Here is a 26,600-nt window from a genome sequence, read left to right as displayed (position 1 = left end):
ACACCACACCACCTCGCTTGGGATTTGCTTCGCTTCTTTCCCCATTCCCTTCGTTGTTCGTTGTTCGAAGTGTCTTTTGAGACCTAGTTTCAAGGCTTGAAGACTTGCACCAGAATTCTGCTTGTGCGCGTTGCTCTACACGCAAAACAGTCGAATCTCTTCTTCCGAATTTCACCTTCCTTATATACTGATGAATCCTCTTATAGTTAGCGGCCGAAGGAGTGTCTTGCTGAGCCGAGGACTGCGGCACGGCGCCACGCTGAGATGGTCTGCGTGGGGACAGAACGAAGGCGCATCACTTGGAAAGACTGCTCCTCTGGCTCATGGCTAATGCTTCTGCTTCTGCTTCTGCTTGGACATGGCGCTCCTGTCCGATGTGGCGCTCGCGATTCAGTTACATGCTGAGCGAAAGGCAGATGATCCCGAGGTGACTATCATCCATCGCCAAGGGGCTTCAAATCGACGGAGAACAGCATACGGGGAGCTCAGCAACCGGCAGGAATGGCGAAGAGGGCGGTGGATCAAAGACGGTGGCTTTGGCCAAGTCTGCCTCGAAGAATGCATCAGCGGCAGCGGCTCCAGCGTCGGCCGCGTTCGTGCTGTCAAGAAGTTGATGAAGGCGAGGAGCGAGAACTACCATCATGAGCTCAATGCCTTGGCCCTCTTCTCGCTCGGCAAGTACAGAGACAATTTCGTGCAATGTTTCGGGTGGTACGCAACCGAGCAGCACATCTACCTGGCAATGGAATATCTCCCGCATGGCGATTTACAGCAGTATCTCGATACGCATCTGATTGAGCGTGAAGCAAGGCTCGTCACAATCCAGGTCCTGGAAGCGCTCGAGTACATGCATGAAAGACATTTCACCCACCGAGATCTGAAGCCTGGCAATATTCTGATTTCTACCCCTGGACCTAACTGGTGGATCAAGGTTGCCGACTTTGGCATCAGCAAGCGCACGGAAGAAGGACTGACTTCATTGCGCAAGGCCATGGGCACTCAAGAGTTCGCAGCGCCCGAAGTGATACTCTCCGACCACAAATCGGCATACACAAATGCCGTCGACATCTGGGGTACCGGCATGGTTGCACTTCTAATGCTGGTGGGCATGCCAAACATGAACTTCAAGAGCATTCTGAGATTTGCGGTTGGAATGGACAAGAGCCTGCCGGATCAGAAATTGATCACGCAGGAGGTGACCAGCGACGCCCGGGCTTTCCTTCAAGCTCTTCTCCGACGAGACGCCAGTGACAGACCTAGTGCTGTGGAGTGTCTTAATCACAGTTGGCTGCAGCAGACTGATCAAACGACGAAAGCAGCTGAAGCTGCGAGGAAGAAGGAAAGTCCGCCAGTTCCCGCTAAGAACGCACACCTACGGACTGCAGCCAGCATGCATCGGAGTACTCACTCGGACTCAGCCGTAAATCAGCTTTATCAGCCTGGGGCTATCGCATCAGCTGATATGGCATCGAACAGTACTGGGTCCCTCATGCCGACTGCTCAATGGTCAACAAACCAAAGTGAGCTCGGCCAGGGCTTCACTGCCATCCAACGGCCCGTTTCTGCGATCTCCGCGACCAATTCTGAGTCCACTCTCCATGACTCGGGCATACAAAAAGATTTTCATTCTGATCCCAGCGCACTGGCCACCGCCCTTCAATACCAGGCTGAAACCGATTCAGAGCATTACGAGCACGACGAAGATGGGACCTTGCCGGACACACCTATCGCACTGAGAATCAGTGTCGACAGGAAGCTCAGGAAACTTGATATGCCGCTGAAACATCTCACGACCGATATGCTAACGGCCAAGGTGAGTACCGCAATATTGATGATACATTCGGAAGAATCGTCGCTGACAACACAATAGCTCCGCGAGGAATTTCAAATCTCAGAACGAATCTCACTCGAATGGTTCTCTGAATCAGCTGGCGACTTTGAAGCCTTGGACGACGATCGACCGGAAACATTTATCGAGCTATTACAAGTAGCCAGAGCCAAGGGTAGACTACGTCTTAGACTGTCTAGGATCCACATGGTCCAGACTGCCAGCGGAACTCCCGAGGAGCTGGCCAAGGAGGAAGCAAGGCGCCTCAAAGACGAACAGCTCCGTCGTGATGAGGCAAAGCTTATGGAAATTGAGAATAAGGTACAGAAAGAAATCACCGAGAAACGGCAAGAACTGGCGATGCGTGAAGCACAGCTGAAAGAGATCGAAGCACGTATGGCGAAAAGGGCAGAGTGGGAGCAGAAAGCTAAGTCTAAAGTGCCTGCTATAGGTCCCGACGCGGAAGAAAGGGCTGAGCGGCGCAGATACGAGGAGGAAGTTGAGAAAGAAACGGCCAGGTTGAGAAGGCAATATCCAGAACATGAACGAACCATTCCAATAGCGAGTCGACGAGATCAGGGTGCTATTGATGTTCTTGAAAAGAAGAAGTCGACCCTCATGGATCAACCTACTTTGGCAGTGCAAGAAGAAAAGTTGAAGAACACGAACGTGCCGCCATCGTCCTCGACTCAAAGAGAATCAGCAAATGACCCCGAGTTTGCAGTCACAAGTGCATCATTGGAATCAATTGGAGGATCGCGGACGGCATCGCCGGTTACAGGAGCACTGGTCTCAGATCGCATGGTGTCCGTAAGCATTGATGGCATCGATGGAAGTAAAGAGCTACCTCTCGATCATCTGGAAGAGCGTGTCTTCAACGTCAAGGTTTGATCCATCCATCTGATGTCCATCAGATCTGGTTGGCTAACAATTCTCGCAGATCAGTGAAGCGTTCGGACTCCCTTTTGAAAACAATGGGATACTGTTTCACAAGTGGTCGAACGGCAAGAAGCAATTTGACGTGCCTTTGAACAGCGAGAACCCCAAAGCTTTCCATCGCCTCCTGGCTACCGCTGAGAAGACTGGGAAGATACGCCTTGGCATGATTGAGACTAATACGTCTACGCAGGCTGCTGTGCTATCGAAGACTCAGGCTGGGATCTCGTCAGCCAAGGACAACGGAAAAGCACCGATGCGTTTTGACACAGAGCCAGCGAGCAGTAGCACGCACGTCATGAGCGGTCCAAACTGGTCGACAGAGGCTGTGACTCCTGCTATGGATCCCATCTCGCAGGTCGCATTTACCAACACTGCGACCAAGCTTTCCTCGCCTGTCGTCCCCAGAGAAGACAAGCCAGGATTCTTCAGGCGACTGCTAAATGGCGGTAAGCGGTCTCAACAGGTGCTAGACCAGCAGGCGCGAGATCGTGCGCAGAATGTGGGACACTTTACAGCGCCTCCTTACCGAACACCGCCTTCCTGGGAGGAGTACACTTCAAGCAACACCTCCCCTTCAGTCATAAATGAGCCTATGCCAATTTCTGTCAAGACGCTCACAGGCAAGACAATCTCCTTGGTTGTTCGACCTTCGGATCTCGTCTCCACGGTCAAGGCGCAGATCCACAGCAAAGAAGAGATACCGCCCGAACGGCAGCGTCTCATATGCAGCGGCAGGCAACTCGAGAATATCAGGTCACTTGCCTCGTATAACATCGGCCGAGATTCCACGTTGCATCTGCTTCTGGGCGTGGGCAATAACAAAATGGAGATCTATGTCAAGACACTAACTGGGAAGACATTGACACTGGAGACGTCGACTCATGCCACTGTAGATGAACTTAAGCTTCAGATTCAAGAAATCACCGGTGTTCCACCCGACCAGATGCGGTTGATTTTCGCTGGACGGCAACTCGAAGAGGGACGGAGCATGGCGGACCACGGTATCCAGCAGAAATCTACGGTTCATCTTGTTCTGCGGTTGAGAGGATAGAGAGACAAGGAGAGGAACCTGAGGCAGCATTGGAGGGTACCGTGGTTTCGTCCAAGCCAAGCCTTTTCCGCCTCCCACTGCCACTCCCACCCACAGAAAAGCAGGCGATGCTTTCGACTTCACGACGCCGATGGAGCCCTCCGCACACAAGGTCGATGATACTGTGACAGGCGTCATGATCTCACAGGCATCATTCGAGAGATTGCCACTCGAGCTCTTCGAGTGTATCACAGAATGCCTCTCACCGCGAAGTCTGGCATCGCTACGCTTAGTGTCAAGAGCCTCCGCTCGCCGCTCTTTTCGGACATATATCGCCACTTGTTTCACGACAATAGATGTCGTGCTCAGCGACGAGCACAGTCTGCAAAACGCACTGGAGCTTGCGGATCATCCGGCATTTGGCAAAAAGGCCAGCATCCTCAATGTTCACCTGGACTGCCTGCCCCGGCTCCATCCCGACCATGAAGACTGGGCCTACTGGTTTGACCAAGAGTCGTACTCACGCGAAAACTTCGGTCTGCAGCATCTCTTCAGCCTTCTGTGGGCGAACAGAGATAATCTCACCACAATCCGAATGAAGTCCGGCGCCCCACGCTGCTGGAAGCGGTGCTGCTGGCCAGCGGGAAGGGCGGTCGGCGATGATGGGCGAGCCGTAGCGCACAGAATGAAGCCACCGAGTCGTACCGATATGACAAATTTCTTGAACATCATTAGTACTCTGGGCATGTCCGGTGCCATCATCACCGACCTAGAAATCGTGGCCGAGCACAGCTCATCCTGGAGTCTACCTTTACACGAAGTCTGGAGGCTCTCGCGTCCCGGCTGCATCCTCGCCCTCTCCCAGCTCACCAGCATTGATGTTAGCATCTGGACATATCTCGACCTGGGTGAGGCGGCCACAGCATTCACAGACGCTTTCCGAGAAGCCCCTCTTCTCAAACATCTGGCAGTCGCCTTCAGGGACGATATCATTGACGACTATGATTTCCTGGATGATTGCGATATCGAAGGCCTTACGCTGGCGCTCATGCGACAACGACTTCCTTCCATCAAGACTTTTCGGTTGACCAATGGTGTCTTAGGAGCACATAGTGCCGCAGACTTTATCTTCATGAATCCGACGCTGGAGGTCTTTTCGGTGAGAGAAAGCAAGATTATCGCCTGCACATGTTTACGAAGAGGCGGGAGCATTGCTGAGAGACTGGAAGTTGTGACGGGATTCAAAGGCTTTCAGGTCGATGATCGGACTTGCGAAAATTGAGCACGTAAGTTGCGTGTCAGAAGACTTTGGGAGGTATTTCGTCGCTTACAGGTCTGATCAGACCGCAATACACTCTGAAGCGCGAACGTCGTCTGGGCGATGAGAAACGTGCACTGAGTACCACTAATCTCAGGGCGAAAATTGGAATTCTGCTCTGATTAAAGTAGAACGAAAGTCAATACTCCGAGAATAAAAATCCTGGTGACATTAGAAATAGGCATGCCCAACTTCTGCCACACCAATTTGTCGTGATATATCTCATGATCACAGCGTCCAGTAGCCGTCCACGGCTTCCACTTTGTCTTTCCTATAATTTCCAACTCAGACTACGACTGCAGCAGCAGCCAGTCTAATAGTTCGTAGCAGGCCCGGTAGGCCTATACTTGTACCCGGGAAACCTGTCACGAAAAAATCAGCAAAAAAAACTCCCTGTAAGCAAAAAAAAAAACAATCGTTGGACTCACTGATCAAAAAGCCCGACATCGAACTTCCCCAATTCCGGACAGCTCAACCCCCCAACAATCGGTCCAACATACTTGTTAACCAAATTCGTGATCGGGGCAAGATCATTCACAGCGAGATTCAGGAAATCCGGAATCCCCTGCTGCAAGAGCTGGAAAGCAAAGCACGCGAAATTATCCCCGGAAAACAACGTGTTTGCAGAAAGGGCCCCTCCGGAGATATTCGCGACATTGAGTCCAGTAAAGGTGTTGACTTTTCCCGTATTACCGCCGAACTTCAGAGTCCTCGGGTAAGCCAAGTAGCCGATGGCGACGTCGCCGATCACATCTTGTGCCTCGTAGGGAGCGTAGGAAGGGCGGCGATACCAATCTTCTGGAATTCGCTCTTGGCCTTTCAGCCATTGGAAGCTTCCGGGTTGGCCGGTGACTCCGAAGAAGGATTTGAAGTTGTAGCCGTCGAGATAGCCGGCGGGTTGTTCGGCGGAATGGTTGCTCATGAGGTTGATGACGAAGTTGTACGCGGCGGGTACGACGACGACGGTGGAGAAGGCTCCGGTGAAGTAATAGGGATTGTTGGCTATAGACTCGTTTTGCGCTTCTTCGAATTTGGCGCGGAATTTGTCGAGGGTGTAGCGGTTGCTGCCGTCTTTGACGGCGATGTTGTAGACTTGTTCGAATCTGGTGATGTTCAGGGAGTGGGCGTCTCCGTTGTTGATGTAGGCGTCGCCGCGGCCGATGGAGGAGTCGCCTTCGTAGTTGTTGTGCGAGTATGACAGGCCTTGACCGGTCCCGAGGATTGCGCCGGTTAGTTCGTCGGTCGGGAGTGGGCCGCCAATGGACCAGACGCCTTCGGCGACGTTGCCGTCGACTGCAATGGCGTAGGCAGCGAGTGCGGCGGAGACTCTTGGGCCAAGGTTGTAAGCAGCACCAAGACCAGAGACTGTCTGCTCGAGCGATGCGATGCCGTTGCGTGGCAGATAGCCTAGACGTCACCGGTCAGCAACACTCTCGACCTGATGTAACTCTTGGAGAAATTCTCACCGTGGTTAGCTGCTGCGTTCAATCCAGGACATGGACCGCGAATATCACCCGCACCGGGTTTCACCCAGGCATGTTCGCCACTGACTGAAACCAGCTGATCCTTTGGATCGAAGGTCGGGCATGCTCGTGTACCACAGTTGGTTTCGGCCTTGGATATCCCCAAGTAGTCGTCGCGAGTCATCAAGCTACGCTTCTCTTCGTTGTGGTAGAGGCTACGCAGCATGAATTCCAGGTCTTCGCCTCCTCTTTTCAATTGGGGGAAGGCTGAGGCGCTGAATGCACCGGCAAGGAGAAGGATAGTCTTCATCGTGACAAGGAGGAGAAAATATGCTGTGGGAAGAGATGCTTTGGGTAAACTGTGAATGGACAGAGGATTTGTTCGGTATAAGATGGTCTTATATATCTCGTTCCTCTTACCTCCGCGATGCCTTGAGCACCGGAGTTTGTCGCTAAAGAGCAATGGCATCATAGTGTACTGGCAACGATCTGCAACGTCTTCGTCTGCTACTGTCGCCACATAGCTGAACGTCGATCGCCTCGGCAGGATGATTGTTGCTGCTATGGGACAGGTGATGCTGTTGAGGACGTGTGATGGAGTACGTGATAGCCCTGCAAACAGATGAGGCTTGAATTGCCTCACCTACAGGAATGCTGATTCGTTGGTAAAGGCTGCGTGATCGTTCGTACATCGTGCCTTTGGGCAATGATCTTCCTCAAGACTGTTGCAGCCTTCCGACGGACTTTCCGTGGCGTTGATGCCGTCTTAACTGGTCATCTTTGCCTCTTGCAACAGTAGCGAAAGTCAAGACCGCATGAATCACCTTTGGCAGACAGCCTCCCTTCAAGAATCTCGCTTTTCAGACTGTCTCGATCTACGAGCTTTTACCCCAATAGCCTATGATGCGAGTTTGTGGTCCTAGGCTGCGTCTATTGCTGCGGAAGACTGCTGATCTAGCTTGGATCTCCGGCGGAGAGGTTTCCCTTTCTAACGGCGAGGAGGTTGCAGCTCGACGATCGTGTCTGCTTCGAGTAGAGGAACTTGTACGCAGTTCCAGGATGCATATCTTGGAAGTGCTGGCAAAATCTTCCCATCTACTCAATGATACGCCATCCTTCGAATCAAACTTCAAGCCGACGGGTAATGCCAATACGCTAAGCTCCAGAATAAGCTCTTTTTGAAGGGCTGTCGTGCTCGAGGCTGTAAATGAGCCCATCGCCGTGCCCTGACAGAGCTTGGTGGCCTGACACTATACATCCATTCTTGGGACATTCTGGAGAGCAAATGAGCTCAATCGTGTTGTTCAGCATTTCCTTCTTTCAGAAAGGCCTATGCAGGCTAAGCAGAGCATCTGGCCATCTTATGCCCCTCCAGTGCTAAAGCAGTTACGTCTCGATTGGAAATCAAGCTGCAATATGCCGGAGGATCGTTGAGTCGACTGCATTGAATGAGCGGTCATCTGGTCATCGGCGGTGTTTAGCGAAGGGCAATCAGCCGCCTTACGATGACCGAGCAAGCAGTCTGTGGCCTATTCCAAGTCTCAACCCTACTCTCATCATCAATCTGCTTGGAGTTCAGATCGATCCCCTGCTTCTTTCTGGCCGCATTCGCATCCAAACTCTTGAGATATTCGTGATAAGGGGGTGTCAGGGCGGATGACGTTGCGAGTGAATGAAGGTGTGGTCTTGAGCGTTGCAGCGGAATGTCGAAATCTTCGTCATCGGCATTGTCCTGTCCGTTTCATACACGAAGGCCATTCAGCGTAATAATCCAGGGCGCGTAGAGCCAACATTGTTGTGTTTCCGAAGTTCCTCGCCCTCGTTTGCGAAGGGTTGTTGTTGCCAAGAAACGGACCTGAGTCCGTATGCCGCTGGCCCCCCTGTTCAGCCTCGTGAAACTGCCTTCGTCTGGTACCTGGCACATTCAATCTCGAGCAACGGCGGAACACCTGCGATAGTCAGATCGACCGCACAACATGCTCTCTTTCATGAAGCAGGCTCCACCGCGGACGAAGACATCGACTCTAGAAACTTTGATATTCGACGACGGCCAGTCAAGAGCATGGTTCAAGCACAATGCCGCCTTTGCTTCGATCCCAACCACTCAGCCCGTGATAGCAGTCAATCGACTACCGCCTTGTTTGCCAGGCGACGGAGTCTCAGCAACGAGCACGAATTCATCGGGTCCCTCTACCCCGAACTCAGCACTGGGTCCGCCTCTACACTATCATCATTCACAAGACGAGACTTTCCAGGTCACAGCCGGGCGGGCAGCCTTCTATACCTACCAGCCCCGCTCAGAAGGCCTCTGGGACATATTCGCGCCACTCTCTTCATATACCTGTAAAGTCGAAGTAGCGGGACCGGAGCAGAGTGTTCTGATCCCCAAAGGTGTCGTACACACTTTTCGCAATGCTAGTTCGGAGGATGTGCTGGAGCTTGAATTTGCTCTGAGTCCGACGCTCTCGAGCTTGACCACGACTGGTCTGACCAATGAGGAGATTTTCTTTCGCAATTCCTGGAGCTACAGGCAAGATTGCGCTAAAGCGGCCGTTGGGAGAAGCCTGTTGCAAGCTGTGTGCTTCAGTTGGCAAGGAGGTGTCGTTGTCATGCTGCCTGGCTGTGGTAGACTGTTGAGTCGTATTCTTGGAGCCATTGGCGCTCTCTTTGGGCGCTACGTTATGGGATATCAGTCCTCGTATGACGAATACGCGCCGAGTAGGTCATAGTAAGATGTGTTCATCATCGTCAGTGAAACAGGGCAATTAATCACTTTGCTGGACTTCTTGCAGTAGATATCAAAATTTTCACTTGTCATTGTCTACGCTCTCCATCGCAAACACTTCATCTCTACTCCTTGAGCATCGATTCGGTATCTCCTCCAAAGGTATATTTTCCAAACCAGGCGACTTCTGCACCCGGGGAATACACCAATGTGAAACCACAGCGCCCGCCAACATGCAGAATGCAAATCCAAACAGCAGCCATCGTATCGAGCTCGAATTGGGGCGCAATATCGAAGGTGTCTGCAAGATCACGATCTGTACCAACACAGCTCCAATCTTGCCGAGAGCTGCTGCCGTGCCGTAGAATGTACATCGGTATTTCGTGGGAAAGATCTCGGCCGGGATGACGAAGGTGAGTGTGTTTGGTCCGAAGCTGAACAAAAATGATATCAGCACCCAAAACATTATGAGCACGATATGTAGATCGCCGTTGTGAAATAGAGTTTTGAAGCTGGCGAATGCTGCGAATAGAACGGTGGTTAGGAGAGCGAAGCTTGCTGTGAGCATGTGCTTTCGGTCGAAGTGGTTGATTATAGCGATGATCAAGATGGAGCCAAGTATCGAGGAGATCGAAACGGTGTAGATGGCATGGAGCATGTTGTGCTCTAGCACTGTGCCGATCAGAGGTTCAGCGATTGTGTTGTTCGTGGTCCAGAGACCGTTGATGACAGTGACATCCGAGATGGTCTGGTTTAAGACGTCAGAAGAATTGAGCCACCACGGCGCGTCTCCAGGGAAGGCCAGGTCTCCGGATGACCATAATTTGGCCAAGGTAGCGGGATTGTTGAATCCCAAACCATCTGTTATCGGTCAGCAGCTTGCAGGCGTCGGAGCGCATCTTGCCTACAAAATGCAAAGTCCAGTAAGAGCCAGCAGATGGATGTGCCGAATAGATAAGTCCAGTTTCCTTCATGGTATAGATATTGCCAGAGTTCGACAGATCTGAACTGATTCCTCGCTGAGCGCGCTGGCCTCTCTGGGGAGTGTTCGCGTGAGTTTGTGGGTGATATTGAAGTTTCATCAGACCGCAAGTCGTTGGCCATCATTTCTTCTTTGGGTCCTGTTTTACGAACATCGTACGTGAAGCGGCCCGATTCTGGCATGTATATTCGGAAGCCCAGAGCTAGCAAGGTAGGGAAGGCACCTGCACCGACGACATAGCGCCACAGCTTGTCAATGTCCACTTTGCTGTAGCTGAAGATGCGCAGCGCCGTGAGTCCGGCACCATAGGCGCAAAGCTGACCGAGAGGCTGCATTAGGAACACTGCTGCTAGCATGCGTCCTCTGCTCTCGGTCGATGACCATTCAGCGGCGATTGTGGCACTCAGTGGATACTCTACCTCGTCGTCAGCTCTGAGTGCTATGCGCTGGCGAAACTTACTCACCAGCCCCAATTCCGAATCCCATGATCGTTCGCCAGAAGATGATCCATGTCGACACGTCCCACGTTGTGTTGCCTTGATCGTCTCGAAATCCTGGCGAACACTGAAGGAGACCGATGGTGCTGAAAATGACAATCACCAGCTCAATGCCGTAAAGGGAACGCCTTCCGTAGAGGTCTGCGACAATTCCAAATACAAGCTGGCCCACAGCTGAAGCTACCAACGTGGCAAGATTGAACGCGAGCGCCTGGTTATGAGGCGTGCCATCCCAGTAGACGAAAGCGAGTGCCGGCAGAATGACATTTGACGCGAAGAGGTTGTACTGTTCTTTTCCGGAAGGTTGAGAATGCCAAGACCTGGGAAACCCCACCACGAATTTGCTAGTAAATCGGCCATTTCTTCCCATTCTTTAGCTATATAGCCCCAAACACGAGAAAATACATGTTGTTGGTATAGCCGTTGAATATGCAGTCTAAGGTGTTGTTGTTAGTGTTATTCTACCTCTTCTGCGCCGTCCGCGCCCTTCCTGCCGCCCTGCCTGCCCGCACCGCTCGACTCGCTAAAGAATACTTCGATGGTGGACTCGATATAATCGACATTGTATTAAAGACAGGTGCGAGCCAGTCGACCGTATATCGCTAGAAGTTCTATTATAATCAGTTTAGTAAGGTGTTCTTGCCGTCGAAGCGGTTCAAATCGAGTCGTAAGAGGAAGATAACGAAGGAAATAGAAATCTACCTCCTTAAGTACCTCTTAAAGCGACCTAAGACGTACCTTGAGGAGATGTGTATAGTACTATTCGATCGCTTCGAGATTGAGGTAGATCCGTCTACGGTATAGCGTTGTTTATACAAGATTAGATAGACAAGGAAGGCCTCTTAGAAGGTCGCGAAGGAGCGCAATCCGCTAGCAAGAGCCGCCTAGCATACGAGGAGCTAGAAATAGCCTGTCGATAAGTTAGTATTTATCGATAAGACGGCTTCTAATAAGAAGAGTAGATACCGTAAGTTTAGATAGTCTCCGAAGGGGATTGATTGCTACGACTATTAGTATACGCAACGGCAAGAACGAATATTAGTACTTCTAGCGCTTACAATTAATGGATACTTGCCCTATACCCTCTGTATCTAAGGCGCTGTTGATTAGGTCACCTTTAACGACTAGATTGAGAATAAAGTGCTACCGCTGCTTAACAGAAGTATAATTATTATAATAGACAACGCTTTAATCTACTATAGCGAGAAGGTCGAGTCGATAATCCGGTTAGCTAGCCACACTCTTAAGTACTTGCCGCTATACTCTCCTGACTTAAACCTAATTGAATAGACCTTCGCAATCCTAAAGAAATAGCTAAAGAAGAACAAAGACCTTATAGCTAACTTCGAGTCCTTTCAAGACTTCCTTATATAGGCTCTAGACTACGTTAGTAAGATAGATATAACAGGCTTATTCAAGCATAGCGGATATAACGTATACGGCTTTAAAGATAAAGCCGAGATTGACGTAGAAAGCTAGCTTACTAGCAATCTCTAGTCGCTTCAGATCTAACTACTACAACATCGATAATATGTCTTAGTATCTATAGGATAACAAGATAATATGTATCTAAAGCTCCGCTGCGATTTTTATGTATATAGTTAGTGTATTGTTGGCGTAGCAAAATTAATAATGTAATAGTGCGTACTACTAAGCCCTATATACCTCCTCCGCTTTCACCTCCGGAAAGCACTCTCGAGGCAACGATAATAATAGCGGTATACGCAACGGAGCAAATAACAAGCTATTGAATTCGTAGATTGTAAGCAAACGCCTAGCTAACCTAAACTAATGAGAACAGCCGTCGCTCCGTTACGTATATCGTTATTGTCTCACTCTCTCTTAGCTAACTTTTCCTTCTGAAAACGCTTTAGACAGTTACGCAACGTGCCTAGGTCGCCTTTAAAGAAGCTAAGCTCCTTCTACTCTCTTAAAGGAAGTTGATATAACTAGTCACAGTTATATCGTTTAGTTACAAAGTGTGCTTCTATCTTTAAGAGCTGTTCTTTGTCTTCTAGCTCTTTCCATTTATACTGTGTCGCTACCTATATAAAGAACTGTCTAAGTAGACTTCTTGGCGGTGTATTAAGCCGCTAAGCAACCTGCTTTAGAATAGGTGACTCTTGTTGTTGTTGTTGTTGTTGTATAGGCTGAGCTTCTTGCTAAGCGGCAGGAGCAACGCCTAGCTGCTAATTGATTAAGTTGAACATAGTCTCGAAGAGCTTAATATAGTCAATAGCCGGCGGCGGTGGATAAACTAGTGCTATAGAGCGTCCCCTTACTAGAGTCTGTTAGAAGGGCTCCTTTGTAGTAGCAAGCAGACTATAAGGCTTCCGAGACTGCTGTTTCTCCTTAAACAACTGTATCTTAGCGAATACACTATATAGCGGCTTTCGAAGTGTTACACCCTCTTCCTTAATAGCAAGTGCATGTAACTATAGCTTTGTAGCCTTACTATAGAACCAGTAATAATAGCGCTCAATATCTAGCAGTCCTTTAGGTCTATAGCAGTAGTTATTGTAGTTCTCGCAGCTAGGGAGAGTATATATATAACTAGCAAGAAGCTTAGTCGTGTAATTGCCTCGTTTCTGCTCCTTAGCAATAAAGGCAACACTATTAATAGTCTGCTAGTCGTTTAGCTTCAATTTGCTAACTTTGAGAATGGCTCTAGTTCTAGCGTCTTTAGCGGTAGTCTTAAACTCGACATTAATCTTAATCTTGTCTCTGCTATCGTTTATTAACTCTACGGCGTAGTCGAGGGCCTTGTTGTAATCGTCCGCTATAGAAGGATTAGAAACAGTAGCCGTTGTGAGAATATCGTTACCTTACCTTTCTTCTAACTCTGCTTAAACTAGTTACCCTTCGTTACTTTAGCAGCGGACACGATTAATATATAGTCGCCGATATAGAGCTGCTTCTTCTACGCTTCTTTATTAGCCTAATAGTACGCATCTTCGGCGTACTAAGTGCTAGCGCTATTGCGGTTATAGTTCTCGAATGCTAACTCGTTATTGCTAGTAAGAAGGCGCTAGGTTTGCTTATACTGAAGGTCCTTACGAGGGTTATGAGATAGCGTAGATACGTCTTCCTCGTTCATCTACTAACTATTAACTAGGCGCCTCCTATACTGCCCTCGTAATAGCGAGCTATTAGCTAAACGCGTTAACTCGCCAACCTTAACTTAACTAGCTATATCAACCTCGCCGTTATTACCTTCTTCTATAGCAGTAGCGACATCGTCAACTTAGAAGTCCCTCTACGCCGCGGCCTCGAAAGCGGTTATATTGTTAAACTTCTCCTGCTACGCCGTCTTCTTCTGCTTTCTACTACTACCTCCGCCGACCGCCTTCTTCTTACCCTTCTTAGCAGGCGACTCGCGCCGCTCTACCGCTTCCTTGTGCGCTAGTAGGTCCTTCGAAGGTGCCTTTCGAGAACGCGTCGCGCGTGCTTCCGATATAACGTTATATTCGACGTATACGCGCCAAATCTCAGTCGCTATGCTCGTAGCGATAAGAACAGCGACCTCCGGTAGCAAGAAGCTATTACAACACATACTGGGGGGCTGGTATAAAAGAGGCGGTGTGATTATAGTGATAGAAGGCATAGAAAGCCTAATTTTGGTGTTCTACGAGGCTCAAAACCAGAGGTCTTGGCATTCTCAACCTTCCGGAAAAGAACAGTATGAGTCTGTGAAGAAGCCAGAGGCGGCAACCATGAACACTAGCCAATTGAAGCCAGATTCTTCCAATGTTTTCACAAAGGCATTTCGTTGCTGCACGATTCTCTTTCGCCCAAAGCCAGCGACGGTTGCTTCAGGATCTTTTCCAGGCCAGAAGAATGCACTTCCTAAGCTAGGCATCGAATATTTGAGTCCTGTCGAATGCTGTGAAGACGCATACTCCAGGTGCTCAAGACTTGATCGTTGAAGTCCGGCTGCCGATGTCAGATTGGCGCCCGTGATTGAAAGACACTATTATGAATATACAATCGAGGTGGCAATATGCAACCACAAGCCTTGTTATCTGAGTTGTAGCAGCGCGCATAGCATAGGCGATGGACGTCGTCTCGTTTTCAGCTCGCTTTCAGGCGTATCCCTCGAGCACGTGGTGGCTGTGGCCTCGCGATGATCATATTATACCACTGCGGCGTCGAGGCCGAGGCCGCCATGCTGCATCCTTCGATGTATCGCTTGGTTACCCCCTCGGCCTGGGATTATCCCACCCGGTCCTAGGCATCGTAACTGATGTCGCGTGCCTCGATCTGTGAAATGTAGTTCATCCTTGTCCTCTCCTTTCACTCGCCGAAGCGGCCCGAATGCCAACCACGTCCACCACCACCAACGCGCCTTTCGATCTCGCCCAGCTCGCAACACACCTCGACTACATCGCCCATGCTATCGGCAATCGCAGTCGAGATGACGACTCGATATCCATAGACGCGCTTGCTGAGCTTGGTCTCCTACAGCGAGCCATATACCAAGCACAAAAGATAGAAACATGGACGGGCAAAGAACATCCCAGACTCTGTACGGTCGAGGCTTTCCTCAAGCATTGCCAACGGGTGCTTGACGCTACTCAATCCGTGCTGGTAGATCATCGTATATCTGACCCTCGACGAGTTCAGAATTCTACGAATTGTGCAAGGTACAGGCCCAGGAATTTGTTGCTACCTAGATCACTATCATCTTGCATCCCCACCAAGATATGAGGCGCTGTCGTACTGCTGGGGCGGGGGAAATGACAGAATGGACGAGATCTCCAGCGGGGGACTCAGTGGGTTCGTGGTTTCAGAGCATCTCTGGAGAGCGCTATGGCGTCTCCGACTGGAAGATCACGACCGCCTTGTCTGGATTGATGCCGTCTGTATCAACCAGGCGAATGTGGACGAAAAGAACCATCAAATCTCGCTTATGCGCAGGATCTTTGCTACCGCATTCCGCACCATCATCTGGATTGGAGATCTGGAGCCGGATCGAGCGACATGTCAGAGATGGGTGGCAGATTCGGACGACTCTGAGCCCACTCTTTGCACGGGTCCGAAGCTGTCAGCTTTAGAGCACGATAATGTCTTTGATGGGCTAGGACGCGAATTAGTCGAGCTCAAGGATCGCGATGACATGACTGGCCAAGCAAAGGTCTGGTGGAAACGGCTGTGGTGTGTTCAAGAGTTCTATTACTCTCAAAGGACGCCTTCGGTCTATATAGGGCCGCACGCTATAGGTTGGGACCACTTTCGCTCCCTGTTCGACGCCGACAACAATCCATTGTCTCTTTTCCAGAGGCGTCAGGACGGGCAACAAGCAAAACTCTATGGATTACTCTCGCAAACAGGCGGCTTCCTGTGCAGCGATCCACGCGATCGCGTATTTGCCCTACTTGGCATGATCGATCAAGACTCGCTCACATTCGACCCCGATTACAGGCATAGCGTGCTCCGTGTGCTCGAAAACTCTTGCATGTATCTTGTGATGCAGACAAATAGCTTGGATGTTCTCCTCGACAAAAGGATAGATCGTACCCGCTGGGGTCGAAATACAGTCGAAGGCGTAATGCCCACGTGGATGCCCGACCTGACTTGCCTTCTGCGTGAAAGATCAGTCTCAGGCCCGGACGAATTCAGAGCTGGACTAGATCAAACTGCCCTGACAGAGTCACGCCTAGCAGAGCTTTCCAGGACACATAGTTGGGCTCTGGACGGAATGCACTACGACATGCCAAGGACAATGTACTTCGAAGCCATCTACTTTGATACGATCCGCAGTCGAACCTCACTTGAGAGTGTTCCGGCATATGAGGAGACACCAGATGGCTGCCTGATCTACAATAGTTTGAAGGAGCGTGGACACATTGTCGACAGCATTTTAAACACGCTCGAGTACGACTTCGCATCGTATGAGGAATTTGCATCACATCATCGGCTTGATGTCAATCCTGGAATTGGACGTCTCATGTTAGACTATCTCTTCCACGGAGAGCGAAGTACAGTAGAAGAAATGCAGAGGATAGCAAAAGGCCCGAAGCGTGATATCATCACCTCATACAAACATCAGCGACATCAAGATCTGGCATATCTGGATTACGAGGGCAGATCCAAGGACGTCTCCAATGACAAGAAGCACGTCAAGGAACGATACAAGACCAAGATTGATCGGGCTGAAGCAGAAGCGATGTTCATCCCAGAACGCTTTCAGTCTGCGTATGACAGCGGCAACCGCAGCATCCAGCGAGACTTCAATGTCGCGCGAGATATCGGTAACCTTTTCGCGTATGCCAGAACCTCAGGCAAACGATACTACCTCACCCGCGACACCTTTGATGCACCAATGCGTCGAGACGTTCTTGAATGCAAGAACATGGCCGAGGTTGAGCGATTGCCGACACAATTCGTCACCGGCGGCGAAGGACTGGAATTCCACGAATATGTCGAGCATCATCGCGAACGTGACTTCTTCAAGACCAGCCACGGCTTTCTCGGACTTGGACCTTCGAGTCTTCACGAAGGCGATGAGATCGTTGTTCCGCTGGGAGCCAGTCGGCCTTTCATCTTGCGTAAGAGTGATGATGGATCTTACCATACCTTAATCGGATCAGCGGTAGTTCCTGGCATCATGTCTGGGAAATGGACTAAGTCTCAAAGGCACACTGCAACGAGATATGCTATCAGATAATGTGTTACCAGCCATGAATATAGAGTTCTTTCGAACTTCACATCAAATATTGTCAAAACAGCCCATCCTTACACATTCACTAATCTGCAACCTAATCCTATCTATGCTCTAGCTGACAACGATCCTCTCAAACTTCAGCTTCCACGCCTCATCTAATCAAACACAGCTACGATGGCCACCAAACAAGGAGAAACCTATCAAATCACTCGCATATCCTACAAAATCCCCAAGCTCTTCGCCCAAGCCCTCCTCTCACGCCTTCAATCCGACATCAAACACCCCACTCCCTCCCTAGACCTTAGTATCCTCAACCACCTCGATTCCCTCGAGTCCTTCAAAACCGCCAAGCGCCAGGTCCCTAGGCTCTCATGACTTGATACAATTCCAGATTTTCTCACGTGGAGAATGGATGTGGATGGATTCATTCGGCGTATGTGGAGGCAGACCAGTTGTCAGAGTTTATTAGTTGCGATCACGATGTAGAGACACGATAGTACTGCTGGGTTGTTCGTAGCTGTGGGGGGTTGATACGTGCGAATTGGGCCTAGTACGATAATTTGGTTGCTGGGAGGAATGGCAGTGGGAAGTAGGTGAAGAGGGCTGCTGAGGTTGTGGATGAGAAGCTAGAAAGATTGTTGAGTGAGGAGGATGAGACGCCGGGATTTCAAGATTCTGCTACTTCTACTTGAGATGAGTCGATTCCCTTTGTTCCTGGTCGTGCTGTGGAGTCGCTTGGCTTTCGGTCGTAGTGCTGAGTAAAGTCGTACTCAATAGAGCTTACTTTCTGCGAGGGCGATTAGTCTCGAACACGAATCAGGAGTGTAAGGTAGTGGAGATGGCTCACTAGCAAGAACTCTTTCAAAGCCTGCTTACCCTTCGCATTCAGATCTTGGATTATCCCGAAGAACTTATCCGTCTCTTTCACAGTCCGAGGATCACTACTTCGCACTCGCTCCAAGTTCTTGATACTCCTAGCATCAACATATCTCAGAAATATATCTCTTCTCACTTTGGCATAAGTCTCTAGGATCTCCTCACCAGCCTTGCCCTCAAAGTATCCAATCAGACAATCGGCAAGACCACCGACATCCAAGCATGCAGTCATGCATCCGTACCCTCCCATCGGGTTGCTAAGAATTAATAACTCAAAGGTCAGCAATTGTCTCAGACCTTGCGGTTGCTGTCGAATGATTGTTTTCTTACCATACATGAGCTGCATCAGCTGCCAGCAGTATACGTCCAACCTTAAACGAATCCACGCATCGATTATGAATATTATAAATATTCGTCTGCTCAATACGATACTGGTCCGGATCGGGATTTCCAGGCAACATGGCTTTGAAATGCCAAGGCCTGCGAGCAAGATATTCTTCATCCGTGAGGCCGACTGCTGGATCGCCATACGTGACACGCCAGAGATCGCCTTGACCTTCGACGTAGCCCCGCTTGGCGATCAGGCCCCAGTGCTCGTGGTCGATCATGTAATTCCCTGCGTCCCAGCCGTGTGCCTTGAAGCCATCGTAGAAAACATTCTGGACCATGAAACGGCACGAGAAGGTCTGGCCGGGCCATTCTTTCCCGTAGAGGCTGCGGCGAACTGCTGAGCCAGCGCCGTCGCAGCCGAGAATGTAGTCTGCGCTGATTCGATCTTGTTTGATCTCTTCTCCAGCTTCTTGATTCCCAACGTCAACGTTCACCCAAGCTTTTTTGTCGTCTTGTCCTGTACTCGTGACCTTGTGATTGAATCTGACTTCGATCAATCCCGCATATCTTTCCTTGACGTGACGGTACATGATTTGTATGATCTCGCCGAGTGGAAGTACAGTCATCCTATCTTCTTCGTTTTCCACAACGCTCATGTCGATCTCGATCAACTTCTCGCCATCTGCCACTCGACGCCAGCAGATGGCTGGGAATTTTGGTATGCTGGCTTTTCTGAAGTCTGGGAGTAGACCTGCTCTTCTGAAGATTCTTGTCGCGGGAACGCCATACTGGGTTGCTCGAAGGCGGGTGTCTAGGTAGGGATACGCTTCGAGGACTAGGGAAGGTATGTTGTGCTGGGCAAGGAGGATCCCGAGTAGTAAGCCGGAAGGTCCTGCTCCTACGATGAGCAGCTGATGTATCAATTAGCATGTAAATAGTTGTGTGCTCATGTAAAACGGGGAGTTCATACCTTCTCGAAAGGCTTCTGTGAATGTCCGCTGCTGGTCATTGTGCTTGTTAATAGGCCTGGTATCAGCACTCTGACAAATGAAGTGATTTTAGACTGGAAGGATTGGAGATCAAGAGAGAATAGAGTGAACGGGCTACATCTATTCAAGCTGGAGTTCTCCTCTCGCAATGCACTCTATTCATCCTCAGCTCACTTTAGTTACTTTGCGTACCTGGCCGTGTGCCGAACCCCGAAGGATGATCACTGTGATGAGTTGTGCGGTCTGCATCCATCCGCATATTCAAATTCACGATCCAGAGGTGAAGGGTCTTCAGGTTGCAATACACAACGCATCGCATCTCGCAAGTCTACCAGCAACACAGTGTTGTCTAAACCTTAGTAATCGCTACAGACAGTGTGGTCCACAATCAATCCGGGATTGCAATCTAGATTGGCTTGGCAATTCAATCCAATCTAATCTGGCTTATTCCTGCTGACTAAGCAATCCAATTCAATTCAATCTAGCCCCTTTCTAAAGCATTCTAATTTAATCTAGCCCTTTTTGAAGCAATCCAATTTAATCTAGGGGCTAAAGGGCTAAATTAGGTAGGCTTAGCAATTTAATCTAATCTAATCTCGCCTAGTCCTACTAATTTAGCAATTTAATCTAATCTAATCTAGCCCCTATTAAAGCAATCTAATGCAATCTAATCTAGGGGTCCTAGTAACTTAAATCTAATTTAATTTAGGGGGGTCTAGATTAATTAGATTAATTATAGACTATACTAGGAATTACTATAGAGATAGAGTAATTACTCTAGAGTTCTAGAAATAGTAATATAGACGAGGCATATATCTCTATAGTTTACTAATAGGTATTTAGTAATACTTTACTTTTTACTAAAGCGTCCGTTTAAGTTTTCTATATTCTTAATAGCCGGCCTACTAGATACTAGTATTAAAGTTAAGCTATATAATAGAAGTAACTAATAGCAGATAAATAGGACGTAGCTTAATTTATTTATTAAAGACTATCGCGCTACTAACCTCTACCTAGGCTTAGGTAGACACTAGGTACTAGCAGTAGCAACTTGTTGGATTCTACTACGGTAGGATGTTACTTGGTAGGTTCGTCTTCACCTTGTAATGTCTAGGTCTTGACTGCTTTCGTGCGAAGTTCGTCTGCAACAGCGAAATTGCATTCACGCTCTGCCACTTCAAGTGCCGTATTCCCGCGCGAGTCACGGATAGAAATATCAGCGCCATTCTCGATCGGACTGTGGGCCGTACTTGCTCGTCCTGATCTTGCAGCCTCATGAAGGGCAGTGCCCAACCCCAAAACTTTGTGGACTTCAAATGAGAAGCCACGATCTTCGTACATTATGGAATTGATGTTGGTCTTGCATCGGTCCAGGACAAGCCGCAGAATCGCATCACTGTCTTCCGGTTCGCGCCGTGCGGCGGCCCAATGGAGCTGCTGGCCTCGAAAAACTGTGGTAGCAGGGCAGTGGTCGAACAGCCGCTTTACAGTTGGATATCTTGCTTCCGCGACAGCAGTCGACAATGGTGTGATATCCATCTTGCAGGCCGCGTTTGGGTCAGCCCCGTTCCTCAAAAATCAATCAATCAAAGACTCGGATGCTTTGATGGATATGGCGAATCTGAAATACTTCGTAAGCCACAACGCAGGGACTTAGGTGTTGTGTTGTACTTGCGAAAGAAGTGGAGGGATACACCACGCCTCTTCCTCGTTGATGTTCCATCCGTGTTTCAGGAACAGCTTGAGCAGCACAATTGATTCTTTGGCGATCGCAGTTTTGACGGTTTCAAGAACCACAGGTACACCAACAGACAGCAGCATTTCCACCAAGTCCTCTTTCACCAGACTGAACAGCTCGTAACAGACACAGCTGAAGGTCTTCGGCAGCCATGCCTGTCTGAAGTAATTGCTGAACTTCTGCAGACGCACGATCCAAATCCCCATTCTTACAAGCCTCCTCGACATCCCGAAGCCTAGGATCGGGGGAAATAAGCAAGTGCTGCATATCTAGATCGCTGGCACCCGGTAAGTCCTCGATAGGTCCGAAGACCGGTAAGTCCCCTAATTCAGGATTGGTTGAGAAAAGTTAATGATGCAGTCTGGCATTGTCTTTAACCAGCAAAGTCTCCTCAGAGGGAGATAGAAGCGTTTTGTTGTCCATGGTGATGGAGATCCAGGAAAAGACATCCAGTCGCAAAGTGGGGAGAGACGAGAACACTTATCATGTTTGCTCCCGCCATGGAGTTCCGGCTTCACCTCTGCATCATTTGAAACTCACTTTCTGCCCATCTCCCGCAATATCAAACGCGTCCGCACGTCCATCCCGACCCACCCTTTTTAACGACATCATCGCAGCAGGAAGCAGCAGGAAGTAGCGAAAATTCTTAGGGTAATTGTCCTCCTCATGTTTCCATTTCGTACCTCGCTTGGTCGCTCCACAGCTGATAAGGCCAGATGTGTGTAATCATGGAGTTCACCACCCGCTACAGAGGCTGCCCTACTTACCACATGCGACAGGACATTCCGATCGGTCGCAAAATATCAAGCTGCTCGGGAGCGGCAGAATCAAACCAAATGCCCGCCTCCACTTCCAACCAGCCGGTCGGGCCAAACGACAAAACCAGGCCAGTGTCCAGTCGACAGGGATGACGGATATGAGGGAGGTCGTTGAGGCGTGGATGCGAGCAGTTCTGGATGTGAGGCGAGCTGTCAAGCATTCTTGTAATCCAGGTCTTATTAGATCTATGAATGAGGCCTGATGGTCGCGATTGATGTAGATAGTGACCAACTCATTCGCTGTCTGAGTGTGGAATCATGGTAGTCCATTTGCTTCTAACGCCTGGTTTACCTCTTCTGCAGATGTGAATCCACCAGTCCAGCACTTTCGAATGATGTCTCCACAGGACAGCGTGGTAACGTCTGGATACTCATTTTTTCAGAAGCGGAGGGTCACTTCTTCTGATGACTGCTCTTCGAAAGGATCCTCAGCTGCCCATATTTTGAAGATTGTTGAACCAAGCGCAAATATATCCACCTGAACGCCAAGGGGCCACGTGTCTTCCGGTGCGTTTCCCCAGGGCGAGTATCGTGACGGACTGTACCCATTGGGCCTGGAACCTTGAAGAGATGCGCTGCCAAAGTCAATGACTTTGATATGCAATGCTGCATCGAGAAGCAAGTTTCCAGGCTTAAAGTCGAAATGGATGATTTCGGCGGCGTGTAGGACTGCTAGACCTTCTGCACACTCGGTGGCCCACTGCATCCGTCGCTGCGAAGAGATGTCCGGATGGTCGCGCAGATAATCATTCAGCGAGCCATTCGGTGCAAATTCCAGGGTTATGGCACATTCTTCGGGATCTCATTCTTTGAAGGCGAGAAGACGATCATGCTTCCCGAGGATCTGATATATCTTTGCCTCCAGCACAAGGTCGGCGCGTCCATTCCGTGCTTCGTTACGCCACGCCGTTTTGATTGCGAAGCCGGAGTCAGACAATTCCACATGCCCTGAGACACCAAACGAGAGAACTTCACCCCTTAGAAAATCTCTGTGGAATTCTGCGGGTAGTAGCGTAGACATTCTGGTACGGCACTTAACGAGACGCGCTGTCGAGTTCCTGCTGCACAAGTGTGATTGTCCGAAGTAATCGACGTCGCCCAATTGTAAAAGAATGATGTATTCTGGAATCGCTGCGCTTTTCGTCAAACGCCGTGTCTTCGATTTCAGTCTTGCTCCTGGGGGCGGCGTCAACCAACGCAACTAACGCAACCAGAGCATCCAGTGGAATCTGCGGCTGTAGAGTTTCTCTGTTACGACGCGCTCGTACGTCGACTCGTAGACTTAATAAAGGGCACGTACGTGTGTAATTGTCTATGCTAATGCTAATAGTATGTCCTAGCCTAGCACGGCGGCCTAAAACGCTTAGAGGGCGTCTTTTCGAAGGGATAGGCGCTAACCCGCTCTAGACAAAGTGATATTAGATAGATTATAATTAGATCTTTAGAAGCTTAAGAATAATATAGGTAGCTATTGTTACGGTTACTCGCGACAGATCGTTAGGTAACTTCTTATTACGTATAAGCCGAGGCTTCTTTAGAGAGGCTAATATAAGCAGGAGGTAGAGACAGAATAATTAGTATAAAGGTAATTCCAATTAGTAAGTAGGTAATATAAGTTAAACGCCTCGAGCTATAAGGGCATTCCGGCGTTCCTAAATATAAAGGAGACATCTTGTCTATAGTCGTAAGCGACGTAAGCGACGCTATCGCTCTCGACCGCTCCTATCGCTTCTAGTAAGATAGAGCGATAGCTTAGCCTACTAGTCTTAGCGTCGCTCTAAGATTATATAAGGACTCTAACTAATTAGATCCGTAATACTATCCCCCTTCTTAAGCGGAATAGTCCCTTATTCCGGGACTTTCTAATTCTAACTTCTTTGTTATACTAAAGTTATCTAAAGACTTGTCTTCTCGCTAGCGTAAGGAAAATATCGCAAATAATATCCTCGCCGACTGCCTCGAAATACCGATCCGCTACTTTTATTACAAATAGGCCGGTAAACCCTACAAAGTCGATCTTCGTTCCGGTCGCTACTCCGAGTACGCCCTATATAGCTAGTCCTATAATATACAAGTTACTTATATAGAGTATAAAAAAATCCGGAAGGCGCGCCTAAAGATAGCTAAAGATCTCGAAGTAGCCGAAGAGGAGGAGGACCTCCTTACGCGGAAGCTTTTTAAGTATCGCGCAAAGGTCCGTCGCTTACGTAAGTCGCTATGTATAAAGGAGGATCGGGAGATATAAGCTCTTAAGGTAGAGGAAGCCTCTATTTAATAGGCGGAGGAGCTCGAAAGAGAGCTAGGCTCTTCGCCTATAGAGCCGATAATATTCTCGTTACCTACTAACGAGCCGTTTCCCCTAGATAGCCGATTATAGATATCGCCTTATAACTAGAGTCGTCTAGATAGGACATTCTAGCCTGTCTCTAAAATCCCTAGTAGGAGTGCCGAGAGTCTAGTGTCCTAAAGGTATATATTTTTAATGTTTCCTATCTATTTTATCTTCTAGCTAGTTAGTCTAGTAGTATAATTCTTAGCCTTAAAAGACATAGTTGCTAGGTACGCTATTAGAGTCCCCGCTCCTCGAGCTATACTGCCCTAGGTCGTTAAGAACTCTAAGGCGCTATAATCGATAGGGTCTAAGAGGTCGTAGGTTTAATTCCTATACTAGTTATTTCTTTTTTGTCCGGTTTTGATATTTTTTAATTATCTGCTAATAGTTCTGCAGGTTTTCTTTTAGTTCCTAAGTGTTTTCTAAATATAGGTATCCTTTCTATTTAATAAGGTATTTCTAACCTTACTAGTCTAGGATTTTCTCGACTTTAAACTTATTTTCTTCCTTAGGTTAGAAGTGAAATGTTTCTTAATACAGTGTTTCGGCGTCTGTAGGTTCTAGTATAGAGATATAGAATACTAGGTAGATTTTCGCGTCGTCCGGTAGTTTAAGTTAGTAATTAACTAGTCCTTTAGGCTTATTAATCAAAAATAGCCCGACTTTAACGTAGTCTAGTTTCTTAGTCGATCTCCGGGTTTTTAGATTCTTTGTTAGGAGGTAGACCTTATCCCCCTTCTTTAGCTAAGGTGCTATTTTTCGTTTAGCATTATATAGTCCTATAATCTTTTCCTAAGACTCGGCAATTGCCCTTTGCAATTCTTAATATACCTGCTTTAAGTCTTCTAAAGCGACTATCGCTTTATCCGCGTATAGATACTATAAATACTATTCCCCGAACAGCTACGGATGTTTCCTAAAATTAGCGAAGAATAGTGTCTCTTTCGTAGTCTTAGATTGTTAGTTGTTTAGTACAAGTTGTGCTATAGGCAATAGCGATACCTAGTTGTTTTGTACGTAATTAACGTAGTGCCGTAAGTATACCTCTAAGGCCTAATTCTTAATTTCCGTTTAGCCGTCTATCTATAGATAGTATACCGTTAATAGCTTACACTTAATTCTAAGTGTCGCTATAAGCGTCTTCTAGTAGTTTGACGTAAAGAGCTTATCTCTATCCGTAATATAGGTCTTTAGAAATCCGTAGTATCGTATAAGTCTATCTAGTACGAGGTATCCGAGTTGCTCTACCGTACTTGCTTTATTAGTAGGAATGAAGTGTGCGTATTTCGTAAGCCTATCGACTATAACAAGTATTATATCGTAGCTATATCCTATAACCGGATCCTTAGACTTCGGTAGTTTCGTAATAAAGTCTATTGTAACTTCGTCCTATAGTTTATCTAGTAGCGTCCTAAATTAGATATGTCTATATCTAGCGTGTCTATTAGCCTTATTACGCTAACATTGTAGACATTTCTTAATATATTCTAGAACTCGTTGTCGCATATATAGGAATCCGAAGCTTCGCTTAACTAGTTCTATTATCTTTAAAACTCTAGGGTGTCTATTTTCTAGTCCGTCGTAGTGTTGTCGTATACACTCCGTAACTCGTTCCTTAGGTACTTAGTATTTCCTATATTCGATTAGGAACTGTTCTTCTATATCCTGAAGAACTCGTATAATATAGTTAAATTCTTTTATATTAGCACTAAGGCTTCCGTCTTAGTTTGCTTTTAATATCTACTACTATACTAGTTCGTAACCCTCTATATAGTCGCTACGGCGGCTTAGTGCGTCGGCTCGTCCGTTCTCGCGTCCTAGGGTATAGCGGATTTCGAACTTGTACTGTCCTAGTAGCTCCGACTAGCGGGCCTATCTTCGGGTTAGTACTTTAGTCGTAGTAAAGTAAGTTAGATTCTTATAATTAGAAAGAATCGTAAGACTTAGTGCTCCTTCCGCGTATACTCGCTAGTATTATAGTAATGCAACTATTATAAGTAGCTCCTTATTATAGATGTCGTAGTTCTATTCTGCGAGGTAATATCTTTCTCGAGTATAGGCTACCGGGTAT

The 26,600-nt window shown here is 48.3% G+C and overlaps 11 protein-coding genes across 11 annotated transcripts; 6 read left to right on the top strand and 5 right to left on the bottom strand.

The window, feature by feature from the left end:
- Window positions 1-358: 358 nt before the first annotated feature.
- On the top strand, window positions 359-1,291 carry CCaMK (Ca2+/calmodulin-dependent protein kinase; the record flags this gene model as incomplete). Its single annotated transcript, XM_007933701.1, has 1 exon — window positions 359-1,291. A coding segment is annotated over one exon (933 nt), but the record flags the coding sequence as incomplete, so codon positions are not given.
- A 2,068-nt stretch (window positions 1,292-3,359) lies between these two features.
- On the top strand, window positions 3,360-3,818 carry MYCFIDRAFT_63791 (uncharacterized protein; the record flags this gene model as incomplete). Its single annotated transcript, XM_007933144.1, has 1 exon — window positions 3,360-3,818. The coding sequence occupies one exon, from the start codon at window positions 3,360-3,362 to the stop codon at window positions 3,816-3,818; it is 459 nt and encodes a 152-aa protein (XP_007931335.1).
- A 130-nt stretch (window positions 3,819-3,948) lies between these two features.
- Window positions 3,949-5,079, top strand: MYCFIDRAFT_79073 (uncharacterized protein; the record flags this gene model as incomplete). Its single annotated transcript, XM_007933390.1, has 1 exon — window positions 3,949-5,079. One exon carries the CDS (start codon window positions 3,949-3,951, stop codon window positions 5,077-5,079), a length of 1,131 nt encoding a protein of 376 aa, XP_007931581.1.
- A 349-nt stretch (window positions 5,080-5,428) lies between these two features.
- MYCFIDRAFT_33612 (uncharacterized protein) lies at window positions 5,429-6,762 on the bottom strand (the record flags this gene model as incomplete). The annotated part of the gene is made up of 3 exons (XM_007933045.1): window positions 5,429-5,477; window positions 5,544-6,522; window positions 6,582-6,762. 3 exons carry the CDS (start codon window positions 6,760-6,762, stop codon window positions 5,429-5,431), a joined length of 1,209 nt encoding a protein of 402 aa, XP_007931236.1.
- Window positions 6,763-7,910: 1,148 nt separating this feature from the next.
- Window positions 7,911-9,347, top strand: MYCFIDRAFT_179295 (uncharacterized protein; the record flags this gene model as incomplete). Its single annotated transcript, XM_007933389.1, has 9 exons — window positions 7,911-7,952; window positions 7,988-8,007; window positions 8,032-8,041; window positions 8,074-8,224; window positions 8,270-8,341; window positions 8,388-8,399; window positions 8,426-8,689; window positions 8,727-9,296; window positions 9,331-9,347. The coding sequence occupies 9 exons, from the start codon at window positions 7,911-7,913 to the stop codon at window positions 9,345-9,347; spliced, it is 1,158 nt and encodes a 385-aa protein (XP_007931580.1).
- A 19-nt stretch (window positions 9,348-9,366) lies between these two features.
- On the bottom strand, window positions 9,367-14,641 carry MYCFIDRAFT_57367 (uncharacterized protein; the record flags this gene model as incomplete). Its single annotated transcript, XM_007933121.1, has 6 exons — window positions 9,367-9,967; window positions 10,034-10,164; window positions 10,212-10,700; window positions 10,750-11,073; window positions 14,076-14,111; window positions 14,446-14,641. The coding sequence occupies 6 exons, from the start codon at window positions 14,639-14,641 to the stop codon at window positions 9,386-9,388; spliced, it is 1,758 nt and encodes a 585-aa protein (XP_007931312.1). The 3' UTR covers window positions 9,367-9,385.
- Window positions 14,642-15,484: 843 nt separating this feature from the next.
- Window positions 15,485-15,754, top strand: MYCFIDRAFT_18256 (uncharacterized protein; the record flags this gene model as incomplete). The annotated part of the gene is made up of 1 exon (XM_007933011.1): window positions 15,485-15,754. A coding segment is annotated over one exon (270 nt), but the record flags the coding sequence as incomplete, so codon positions are not given.
- Window positions 15,755-16,746: 992 nt separating this feature from the next.
- MYCFIDRAFT_212564 (uncharacterized protein) lies at window positions 16,747-17,527 on the top strand. Its single transcript, XM_007933388.1, has one exon. The coding sequence runs from the start codon at window positions 16,775-16,777 to the stop codon at window positions 17,447-17,449; it is 675 nt and encodes a 224-aa protein (XP_007931579.1). The 5' UTR covers window positions 16,747-16,774; the 3' UTR covers window positions 17,450-17,527.
- On the bottom strand, window positions 17,502-17,874 carry MYCFIDRAFT_179292 (uncharacterized protein; the record flags this gene model as incomplete). The annotated part of the gene is made up of 5 exons (XM_007933387.1): window positions 17,502-17,516; window positions 17,567-17,596; window positions 17,634-17,643; window positions 17,669-17,707; window positions 17,765-17,874. 5 exons carry the CDS (start codon window positions 17,872-17,874, stop codon window positions 17,502-17,504), a joined length of 204 nt encoding a protein of 67 aa, XP_007931578.1.
- A 239-nt stretch (window positions 17,875-18,113) lies between these two features.
- On the bottom strand, window positions 18,114-19,756 carry MYCFIDRAFT_87204 (uncharacterized protein; the record flags this gene model as incomplete). Its single annotated transcript, XM_007933386.1, has 4 exons — window positions 19,623-19,756; window positions 18,653-19,563; window positions 18,294-18,579; window positions 18,114-18,233 (listed from the first exon to the last, which is right to left on the bottom strand). The coding sequence occupies exons 1-4, from the start codon at window positions 19,659-19,661 to the stop codon at window positions 18,114-18,116; spliced, it is 1,356 nt and encodes a 451-aa protein (XP_007931577.1). The 5' UTR covers window positions 19,662-19,756.
- Window positions 19,757-21,702: 1,946 nt separating this feature from the next.
- On the bottom strand, window positions 21,703-23,416 carry MYCFIDRAFT_179290 (uncharacterized protein; the record flags this gene model as incomplete). The annotated part of the gene is made up of 10 exons (XM_007933385.1): window positions 21,703-21,891; window positions 21,920-22,042; window positions 22,081-22,124; window positions 22,150-22,441; window positions 22,479-22,494; window positions 22,524-22,567; window positions 22,595-22,998; window positions 23,023-23,145; window positions 23,173-23,373; window positions 23,404-23,416. The coding sequence occupies 10 exons, from the start codon at window positions 23,414-23,416 to the stop codon at window positions 21,703-21,705; spliced, it is 1,449 nt and encodes a 482-aa protein (XP_007931576.1).
- Window positions 23,417-26,600: the final 3,184 nt, after the last annotated feature.

This window comes from Pseudocercospora fijiensis, assembly GCF_000340215.1.
Source record: "Pseudocercospora fijiensis CIRAD86 unplaced genomic scaffold MYCFIscaffold_10, whole genome shotgun sequence".
NCBI lineage: Eukaryota > Fungi > Ascomycota > Dothideomycetes > Mycosphaerellales > Mycosphaerellaceae > Pseudocercospora > Pseudocercospora fijiensis.
This window is presented reverse-complemented; position numbering and strand designations above follow the sequence as displayed.